The 10,937-nt window shown below is 40.9% G+C and overlaps 1 protein-coding gene across 3 annotated transcripts in view; it reads left to right on the top strand.

Annotated features, from left to right (window-relative positions):
- The first annotated feature begins 2,026 nt into the window (after positions 1–2,026).
- LOC132118299 (zinc finger protein castor homolog 1-like) overlaps positions 2,027–10,937 on the top strand; it is a 28,030-nt gene continuing 19,119 nt past the window's right edge. For 2 of the 3 annotated variants that reach the window (XM_059528048.1, XM_059528046.1), the window contains exons 1-4: positions 2,027–2,884; positions 3,828–3,893; positions 6,947–7,037; positions 9,915–10,079. In XM_059528048.1, the coding sequence (XP_059384031.1) occupies positions 2,061–2,884; positions 3,828–3,893; positions 6,947–7,037; positions 9,915–10,079 (1,146 nt within the window). In that variant the 5' untranslated portion in view covers positions 2,027–2,060. The remainder of the gene's footprint in view (positions 2,885–3,827; positions 3,894–6,946; positions 7,038–9,914; positions 10,080–10,937) is intronic. The other variant, XM_059528047.1, reaches the window with a different exon arrangement.

The raw sequence follows: 10,937 nt of genomic DNA, 5'->3' as shown, positions 1-10,937 counted from the left end.
GTGCAGTTTAAGTCCAATCATTCTCCTGACACTGATAGTCTATTAAACGCATACAGAGCCGCCCACTGGCATGCTAGACTTCTCGTCCTGTCTACTGTTACCACCTGCTACTACTGTTGCCACAGCTATTACTTTTCCTATGTAGTACAACCAACATCTCTTCTAAGTACCAACAGATTGATCTCAAAATGAAAAGTGTTAAATAGAAAGTTCTCCCAATAATTGGTATTTTGTCATCATATGGTCACTTTCATGTTGTTCAAAACCTGTTTTTTCTTTGTCCATGGAACACAAATAAATCATCTGAATAACTTTGTTTGCATTCCACGAAAGAAGAAAAACTGAAAAGGATTGGAACAACACGAGTTGATCATTTTGGGTTGAACTATCCCTTTAACAGTATAGGGGCTGCATATCATACAGGTGACTTTTGACACTAATAATGCTAATGATAGACTATAACACTCAGAGACAGAGAGAGGGATTTCGGTCAGAAAATGAAGGGAGTTTCCCAACTGTTTGAAAAAAGGTATAGATGGAATATGTCCAATTGCCCAAAGCAGGAGAGTCTTTGATTGCTGCCCTTGGAAAATGTTCAGGGACAGAGATTAAAGAGCCGGTCCTGACTTTAAAGCTTTGTAAAAACACATGACCTGTCAAAACCCTTCTAAGCAGTCATGACCTATACAAAAATACCATCACTGGATTCCAAATTTATAACTGAAGCCTTGCTCTGCCAAACTGAAGTTCTGTAGATACGTACAGTAAGTAATAATAGCTCATTCTTTTTACAGTTAGTGTTTTATTTGTGGCCGATTTAGCAGTGATTAAATGTAGGCTAATTAACAATAAATGAGTGTACTTTGTCAAAATGTAGTCAAAATAGCATTAGAGGCACACAGATCTCATCTGGCTATAGCTTTCAGTGCTATTTTTAACCATTTTATATGTATATGTAAAATATACAATACACTTATCTACAATAAATACATCATTTTAGTAATATTAATCCATTTATATATTAGTTTTTATTAGTTTGTTTCTACTCCATTTGGTAAGCATGGCAGTAATACTCCAAGCCAACAATGAATTAAGAAAACAAGTAGATGTGGAAACCTGTAAGGACTGTCATGAAGCTCTAATCTTTAAGTTTGAGATGAAATGATGTGCTCAAACACAGTAGAAGCTGCTAAAATTATGCATGGCAAAGCGTAGGGAGTTTCCTCTCAAATACCTGATACATTTCTCTTAAATTTTTCATGCCCTTTCGATCTCCCAGATCACTTTTCATACTGATGTAGCACGGCTAGTACTAGCCCCAATGCAGCAATGGAAATTTGGGGATTATTTTACATGCTGAGAAGGAGATGTGAAAAGCACAGGCAAGAGACCGATTTAGCAATAACATAGAAATATGAGACCAAAGCTGAAATATTTTAGTATTAATTACCATTGCCATAGCTAATGTTACCTCTAACCGTCTCATTTGCCCAGCAATGAAAAAGGCAATCAAATAAATGGAAAAAAGGTCTGGTGGAAGGCAGGGGTCCTGGCAGGGTGGAGAGGGAGTTTATCTGACACCTCTGTGAAGTTGTCATTTAGAGCCGTGTTCTTGTCCTGACAGACAAACTGAGACAAGATGATATTTTTTGCATTCATCTGCTGTGGTAAACACTATATCAGAGCCAAGAACTAAGTGCACCGGTGCCAGAGGAGTTTGTGTCCTTTTCTTGCTCACACACATGCACAAAAGACTCTGAAAGGGCTGTAATTTAGCCTTTAAAAAGGCTGGTTAAGCAGCAGGGGACGCTTTCAACCCAAATTTTCTCCTTTTGACCAGCTATCTGACCTCCCTCCAGACATATATGACAGTAAATGGTCCATTATTTCACTATACTGCATTTAAACTACACCTTTATTTCATTCTGTCCATCTTATTGGGCCTTGCTATTTTATTTCATTTTATTTTTGATAGATATCAAAACTTAGATAGGAAATCTAAGTTTTTTTTGTTTCGTATAGGAGAGGCTTCCGCACTACGTGATTATGCTGCCAACACCATGACTGAGTTCTTACACATGTTTGGCTATGATGACAAGCAGGGTAGGGATGAGCTGGCCAGGAAGATCAGCTTTGAAAAACTGAAAGCAGCTACCTCAGATCCCTCCTCCCTGAGCAATGAGGAGGCCACCCGTAGAGCTCGCTTCTCCAAGTATGAGGAGTACATCCGCAAGCTGAAGGCTGGGGAAACCCTGCCCTGGCCTATGCACACCAAGCCCGAAGAGCTCAATTCCAAAATGGAGAAGAGCACTGCCCTCATCCAGCCAGCCCTCACAGGGTCAGAGGGTCAGATATTTCCATCCGGAATGGACCACAAACAAAGCTCGCTCAATCCAGCCCCAACCAACCCATCACACATCCAGAACCTGGCCTCCCGCGCCTCCAAGTACGATTACTTCATCCAGAAGCTGAAGATGGGCGAGAGTCTCAGACAGCAGAACGGCAATTCCTATAAGCGGCCCTCCAAGTATGACTTGGAGAATGTCAAGTTCCTGCACCTCTTTAAACCCGGCGAGGGCAACCCTGACATGGGTGGCGCAATTGCTTTTAAGACCGGCAAGGTTGGCAGGCCGTCAAAGTATGATATACGAAACATCCAGAAGCTCATTCCTGGGAAGGTTGATCCTCCGATGATGCCGAGCATTCTCCCAGCTACGGCAGGAACCCCAGGAACACCAGTCATCAATACAGCTGCTCCTGCGGGGGTCGTGGGACCTCCCGGGACCGTAGACCAGGTGGGCCACCTCGGCTTTAACACTGACCACATGAAGTCCAGCTTCTCCAAGACTGACTCCATCACTACTGGAACCGTCTCCTCAGTCAAGTAAGGCAATCTCTGAAAATTTTACTGAACTGTTTATATGTTAAACTTACAGGAAATTACTGTGATTTTACCAATAACCAGTATTTCAGATAGACTCCTGAGACTTGTGGGGGGGGGGTCAGTAGACCTCTGTTGGCCTTAAAGTCAGATTGCAAGTTTGTGGGGCCTTGCTTGGCACTCTTTCTGTGAGTTTCCTGACCTTGTCAATGGTTCAGAACCTTAAGGCTGTTCTCCAGCAGTCCCTGGGCCATCCAGCAATGTTGCCATGTGCAAGCACACACACATACAGTGATTTGTTGTCAAAACCACCCCTAAAGAGACAGATTAACCCCAGGTCATCCCCTGCTGGAGCTGCTAACGTTTTTAGTCCTGAGTTAGTGCTGCTGAACTGCTGCCACCTTGTATACTAAATGCTTCATGCAGAGTATAATGTGTTACATTATAAATTCCTCCTTTTGAGTGCTTATTCAATGAAGGTGGGATGCTAAGTCAAGCGGTGCCACCAAACCCAGACTTCCAAGTAACTGGTAAATCGATGAGAATTGTTTTTGAAGCAGGATGTCCTGAAAGCCGTAGTCATCCCTCATACAAGAGCCAATCAAACAAAATAAAATGCACGCAGCCATTGTCTGGCTTTCTGACACTCAGCACACACCCACATCTTTGCATTTGTGCTCTCTCCAAAAACTCACATAAATAATTTATGCATTCAAAAAAATCTTTTCCCCTCTGTGCTTTCATTGTTGGGAGGCCATGCATCAAAGCGAGCATATATACCTCCCTGATTCATTCCCAAACCAAATCACTACTCCATCGAAGAAAATGTATATTGATAGCCCAAACTTTGAAATGGCTCATAAGTAAATACTGCGTCAGTTTGTTTTTATTACTGATGGAATGCATACCATTAATCCTTTTCTCTTTTTTTTCCGTGCTATGATAGGAACGGCCTACCTCCTGAGAAACCTGCCACAGAGGACGTCAACGTGTACCAGAAATATATCGCCAGGTATGCAAATCCTCACCCTCTCAAAACTTCACGACAACATTCTTTAATCGAGGACATATTTTATGCCTTAATAAACTAGGACGTAGATTTGCGAAAATACACTTTCTGTGCGGACGATAAATTACGCGTAAGCACGCCAGGTTTATGGACTAAGGAAAATTAATTGAATTAAAGGCTGGAAAGTGAGTAATTTTTTCCCCAGTGTCAGTCTCCCTGCCAGTCCCGAAGCTGAACTCTGTAAAATCTTGAGCAAACAGCATGAAATGTTTTTGAAAACATCGGACACATTAGACTGCCCTGCATGTGCCCGTGTGTCATCGGGCATGACTGCTCAGATAGTTGAGACTTTCATTTCTAATATCTGCACTTCAAATGAAGATACTGAATCAACTAAATGACAGGCACTCGTGACTGCAGACAAAGCACGGAGATAGATGCAGCGCACTCCAATATCGGCTTCTGTTTCCTTTTGTCGCGCCAGTAGAAAGGTGATTATCATTTGTTTATTTATTCTAGTCTTAAAGAGAGAAAAAGGCGCATTTCAAAAGGCAAAGTGGCTTTGGCGTTAATGATTACTCTCCCAAGCCGTAACATGAAGGCCACAAATCAAAGCCCTGGCACTAACAGACACACACACATCCTTGTGCACACACAAAAACCCTCCTTGGACTGATTACATTTTGCAAGAAGATTTAATTAAGGAATTTTTAATGAGGCTTCTGCTGGCACTGCCAAGAACTGTTTTGATATTTGCACTGCATAATGCATAAAATTTGTCTAAACATCTCGGCAGTTGATGCGCGGGGAGGCAGTAGATAAGCCCAGATACAGTTTCAATTTCCGTGTTGGGAAAAAAAAAGAAAGGAAAGAGAAAAATGAGGACTCATAAAAAGCGCAAATGCAGCCTGGTGTATTGGGGGGTTGTTGAAGGATTGGGGGGTGGGGGTGGGGGGAATCATCCACGCTAATGAGAGAACAGTCGTGCTAAAAAGCAGCTTTGTAAACTTGTCTACACCCACCTTCCCCCCCACAAAAGGGGAAAAAGTTCTTTATCTCCTCGCGCTGCCGCGGTTTGATGTTTAAAGAGCTTCCCTGGTAGTGTTTAGTCACTGTTTTCCCTCCTAAATGCTTTTATGTACCCACCATTGCACCAAACTTTGATCGGCATGTCTCTATTGTAAGGGGAGATGTGCGGCAATCTCTGTATCATGGCGATATTAATATTTAATCTGCCGCTGAATAGCAGCGTGGCCCATTAGCCCCCTGACGCGGCAAGTGGGAATTGTCCAGAGGCAAAGTGATACAGCCGGGGTGGGCTGCCATCCCAGGGGGCTTCTGTGTACATAGGAACAGGAATGTTTGAGTGCGACGCAGAGGGGCTGCTAATGGTGGGTGAGTTTAACACGTGCATCTGTGCTGGTGCGACTGTGTGATACACCATACCATAGCCTGTGCTCTAATCTCTGTAAAAGAGTTGGTTCAGCCAAAAATAAAAATTATGCCCCCATTTATTCACCTTCATGTCATTCCAAAACTTCACTGAAACAAAAAAGAAGGCATTTTTAAAACATTATTCTGGCCATTTTTTCCCCATGCAGTTACTGTGAATGGGAACACTGAGGATTTAGGCTTCATGGATATGTATTAGAAAAATGGACCCTATGACTATATGTTTTGAGATTTAAATCCAAACAATTGCTTTGCATGAGAAACACACAAACCTTTCAGTGTCATTCTTCATTTCTCTGTTCAGCGAGCTGATGACTGCTGTGATTGGATCAGTGAGTCATTGAGTTGAACTCAAAAACCAGATCAGTTCAGTCTGTGAACGAATCATTCATTTTGAATCAAATTTAAATGATTCATTAAAACAATCCAACTCAATGTACTACCTCTCTCATGAGTGTACCTTAAATTTTAATTTCAAGTGGCTTCAGAAGACTTTTTTTATGAAACTCAAACTCTCCAGTCCTCATTGAGTGTAAAATTTTTGTTCGATGAAAGGAAAAAATCAAGGGGGGTTGTAAAGGACATGTAGGTGAGTAAAAAAATCATTTTTAAGTCAGCTGATCCTTTAAGAAGCAAACAAAACCACCCTAAGCACCTGCCACCTCCCCAGTCCTTCAGAACACCACCCACGTTTAGCAGGTAGTGGATTCGCCATTCAATTAGCTTAATGAACTCAGCAAAGTGATTTGTAAAAGCAGTCTAGGGATAATCCAGGCAGTAGGGGGAAAAAAATTACTTAGCTTTTTCTCTACTTCAGCAGATGGTGCTCTTGGCAGCAGCGGTGCGAATGTTTATTTGTGTGTTTTGAGCTGTAATTGGAGGTTTTTAACAGTCATCATCGTCAGGGTTATAATCAGCCTGTAAACACTCAGGAAATGTGCCTCTTTAAAGCGCCGCCAATCCGCTGAAGACCGGGCGAGTCAGTCGGTGAGAGTGAAGAGGAGGAAGCTGCACGGAGACACACTCAAACCTTTCTATTAGGCCTAACCTTTCCCTGATTAAAGCATAGGCTGTTAACCTGGAGAGCCGAACGCTGATTTGGCAGGGCTTAAAGCACGAGCAAATGAGTGAATTATGTCGGAGGTTACAGTTTAATAAGAGTCTACCTACTGCCTTTGAAGGCAATGGAACTAATTTGGTGGAGATTGCTGTGGCTGGAGAGTGAATTGCAATCGTATGGTCGAGGAAGCGTAGGCCTGTTTTCTCTGTGTGTTTATAGTTCCTGGTAATGACTCTGAGCTCCGTGAAGATGACTCTGTCAGTGTTAGGGCATCTATCAAGCGGAGATAAAAGGCTAAATTGCCCTTTCAAGATCAGCCCCCACATTGTTAGAGGTTTCGTATATGGAATAGAAATAGCGAAAATATACTCCGTTTCAGTAAATGCGGCTTTCTTTTTCTCTTTGAAATTGATCGCTTTGTCTCACTTGCTGTTTTATAAATCGTGTTTATCTTTGTGCTCAATGTGATAATAATGTTTGCATTCAGAATGCTTGGCCAAAACACTAACAATGACACAAATATTATATTTCTGTCTGATTGTAGGTTCTCTGGGAGCCAACACTGTGGCCATGTGCACTGTGCTTACCAGTACAGAGAGCATTATCACTGCATGGACCCCGAATGTAACTATCAGGTGAGTACAACAGCCGCAAGCAGGGTTCAAAACTAATGCTCACCAAGTGCTAATGCAAGTAAAATGGCCTGTAACTTTCTTAGTTCACCCACTTTTTGATAATAAATGAGACTTTCAGCCAGTTATTTTTGTAATTCAACACACCTAAACATTCATACACTCTCTGCTTAAAATCCAAGCACCTGGCTTCTGTAAGTATAACCTCATAATGCCAAGAGTGTCACAACACCAGTTTAAAGCTCACCTTAACTCTTTCCCCATCACTTCCTGACAGGAGAGAAAGATACCTGTTAGAGGAAATGACTGAAGTGTGCCAGGGTACACACAAGGAAACAGCCAAACAAAACATTACGGACAAGGCTTTTATCTTGCCATCGTACTGGATTAACAGGTTTAGATAGATGAGGTCTATTTCTCAAAACTCAATCAGACAGAGAGTTGCCTTCCTTTTTTTTTTCATGGTAATGGTAAATAGTTTGAAAAGATGCCTAATTTTTTTCCTAAGGACATCTGCTTATACTCTTGGGCTACTCATAATCCCCTTTCACATTATTAATCTGATCCATGTCCCCAGAGTTGTCATGTTCAGCACAGCAAAATCAGCATTAAGCAGATCAGAACACAGACAGCAGCGGCTCATGCGCATATGGTGGAAAAGAGCAGGCAAAGACGGGTGCATTTGTCGAAGACATCAAAAATCCTCCCGCAACAAGAGCCACTCAGTCTTTTCTTTATCAAGTCCTCTCTAGTCATAATCTCCCACTTCATTTTTAATCATCTGATTACATTTTTCATTATAAACATCCAGGAATCCTGCTGAAGACAACAGGGCAGCTGTTGCATCTAAAAGAGACTTATTCAGCCCAGCAGGCTGCCTCTTGTTATTCAAGAACAATTTCTCAAACTGTAAGAAGAGTTGGCTGAAAAGTCCCTTTGAAGCAGTCCGTTTTTGGGACTTGCATTGGTTAATAATTCATTGACGTACATGCGTGTCATTTTCATTTTCATGATTAAGGTCGATATTCTGGATAAGCCTTTGTTCTTATAATTTCACTTTTTTAAATAATTCACTTATTACAAATTTAGGCCATAAGGTTTGTTTTAGTGGTTGTTAAATGTTAGTAACCCAAACCTGCCTTAAATAACCCCAAATTCTGATTGATACAGGCGCAAGCTTTCCTGTTGCTAAAACAATAGAGTTTGGAACTAGCAACACCAAGGTGATGGGTTCGATTCCCAGGGAACTCATAATGTGGGAACTGATAATGTGGCTTTAGATAAGTGTCTGCTAAATGCATAAACAATGTAAAAGAAAAAAATTATAAATATTTCGTATTTATATAAACCTGCAACTTTGGTGTAATCTAAAGTTGTGGCAATCTGGTTACTGCATTTACACGTCACTTACACATAAGACAGGAATGTTTTTGTACATGTAAAGGCGTCAGTGAAACTTGGCAGTTTAGCAATGACAGACAGTAGACTGTGCGCACCCTAGCAGAAAAGTGAGGCTCAGATGAACTTGTTTTTGGAATTGATAAGTCATTAAAATGTTACATGACACAGCGCTGGAATATTATCCTGCGGTTGCCAGCCTTTGCTCCACTCCATACTGGCCCTGCCTCTCCTTTCATGGCCATCCTGCAATGTGATGGGAATCCTAAAATAAATGTCCCCACGACCGTGTGGCCACTCCACTAACTACAGAAGCCCAACTGATACAATTTCCTGCTGTTTTCCACAGTTCCGCTCAGTGTGGCCGGATCTAGATCAGTATCTCTTTTTATTTGTTTGTCGACATCCCAAATACCTGTCATTACCGTTTGTTGGACATCGGCTCATATATCATATAAATACAGTTATCTTCTTTTGAAACAGGATTGGAAATGTAACACTATATATAGCCAAGGTTTAAGTATTTATCTTTGTGTATTTATATATCTTTATTTATTTTTTATTTGCCTGTAAGATAAGCTTCATAGATGGGCAATGAGGTTTTGTGGATGTTTCTGTCATATTTTTTTTTTCTCCTGTTGCTCATTTATGTAGAAAATATGGATTTACGTTGGAAGAGGCTCATTGATTTCAGCTACTCTTGTTTCAGTTCCTGTAATATTAGCTCAAGCCCAATTACTGCAGATTTGGTTGCCCTGATCTCTCAAGAGTGAGGTTTTTTCCCCCACATCCCTTCGTTTTTTTCTCCTAGACTGCTCCATGGTGTAGGAGATTTTAATTTCGAGGAGGGGTATTTTAGCATATTTCCTCATTATTATTGTCTAACCCTGCACAAAACTGTGCTTTAATACTTTAATTAAAAATGGAATCATATCTCAGACGGGAATTAAAAGAGAAACATTTTTTGGTTGCCTTGTTTGTTTGTTTGTTGTCTTTTCCCCATCCACGTTCCAAAACCATCTGCATGGAACATGATTTTTCAGAAGCGGAGAATATCGTAAATGTGATCTCGCATGTCAAGTGATCCATCTTAATTAGAAATGGTGAAATAAAACGTAATAAACAGTCTAGCTCAGGAACCTTTTTAAGTAGCATGTTCAAACATCAGGTGAGCCTGGAAAATGCTATAATGTAATATCTGAGTCATAATGCTATGCTTTATTGTTAAGAGAGTCTATAGTGCAAACTCCAAATGAAATACACCCTTCAAAGTATCCACTTTCAAGTTCTCTCCCCTGCAGTGTGAGTAGGGAACAGTGAATACACTTTCTACCTGCTGCTACGGCCGCTGGTGTTTTGGCTGCAATTTGCTGCAATGCTCTGCAGCTGTTGCATGAGTAATAAAATAACTCATTGCTGGTTTCCTTCAGAACCCACACCCCCACCCCCATCTTACTACCTCTGTGTATCTGTTGTTTACAGAGATTCACCAGTAAGCAGGATGTGATAAGGCATTATAACATGCATAAGAAGCGGGACAACTCCCTGCAGCATGGATTCATGCGCTTCAGCCCTTTGGATGACTGCAGTGTGTACTACCACGGCTGCCATCTCAACGGCAAGAGTACCCACTACCACTGCATGCAGGTAAACCACAGCAAAACCCCTAGTTAAAAAAAAAAAAAAAAAAACGTCCCCTATATGTGCCGGATTTGAGATGAGACAAAATACTAAATTCAATTTTCATGAATATTATGAAAAAAAAAGCTGTGGAAGAATACCTAAAATCTACTTTCCATGCATAATATTAGTGGTAGGCGAATGGCACAGATTTTTGTATGATGCAATAATCTTTAAGGATGAAATTTTTTAACTATTTCCTTGACCATTTAAGAGTCTATTTTTTTTTTATAAGACAGAAGTAGTCAGAATAAATGAAAGAAAAATTAAAAGGATAAAAAAGTGTGTATACCTCATCTCCCATCGCCCCCTTTCTTTCTCACTCCTTAATTGGCATGGATGAAATTCTAGGAGTTGTTTATATAAACTCAACATTTTTCATTTTTTAGTACCAAGTGGCAAGTTAAAGATTATTTCCCACCAGATCTGTTTAATTCTTTACATCTGCTTATTTTCAAGGTGTCACTTTCGAGACAAGCGTTTTTTTACCCGCAGGCAACAGTGGCCCGGGACTTAAGATATATTCTCTCTTTTTTTTTTAAAGCCTCCCTAACGACGTAATTGTTATTAGACATTTCAGCTCTTGTTTTAACAGTGGTGAGAACAGGCAGATGTTGGCACCCGTTCTCCTGATTTACAGAGAAAAAAACAGAGTGGCATTTTTTTCATTGTTTGACTGAATATGGCCAAGTTGCCCTGTTTGCACGGGTGAAAAGTGCCAGAGATGATATACAATTGCTGGTTTTAATTCAAACATTAGTTCATGTTCGCCTGCTGCCCAGAGAGCTCCTGAGTGCTGCTGTTGAGTAACAGAGCCTTTCAAAC

Source organism: Carassius carassius, chromosome 37 (genome assembly GCF_963082965.1).
Source record: "Carassius carassius chromosome 37, fCarCar2.1, whole genome shotgun sequence".
Taxonomy (NCBI): Eukaryota; Metazoa; Chordata; class Actinopteri; order Cypriniformes; family Cyprinidae; genus Carassius; species Carassius carassius.
This window is presented reverse-complemented; position numbering and strand designations above follow the sequence as displayed.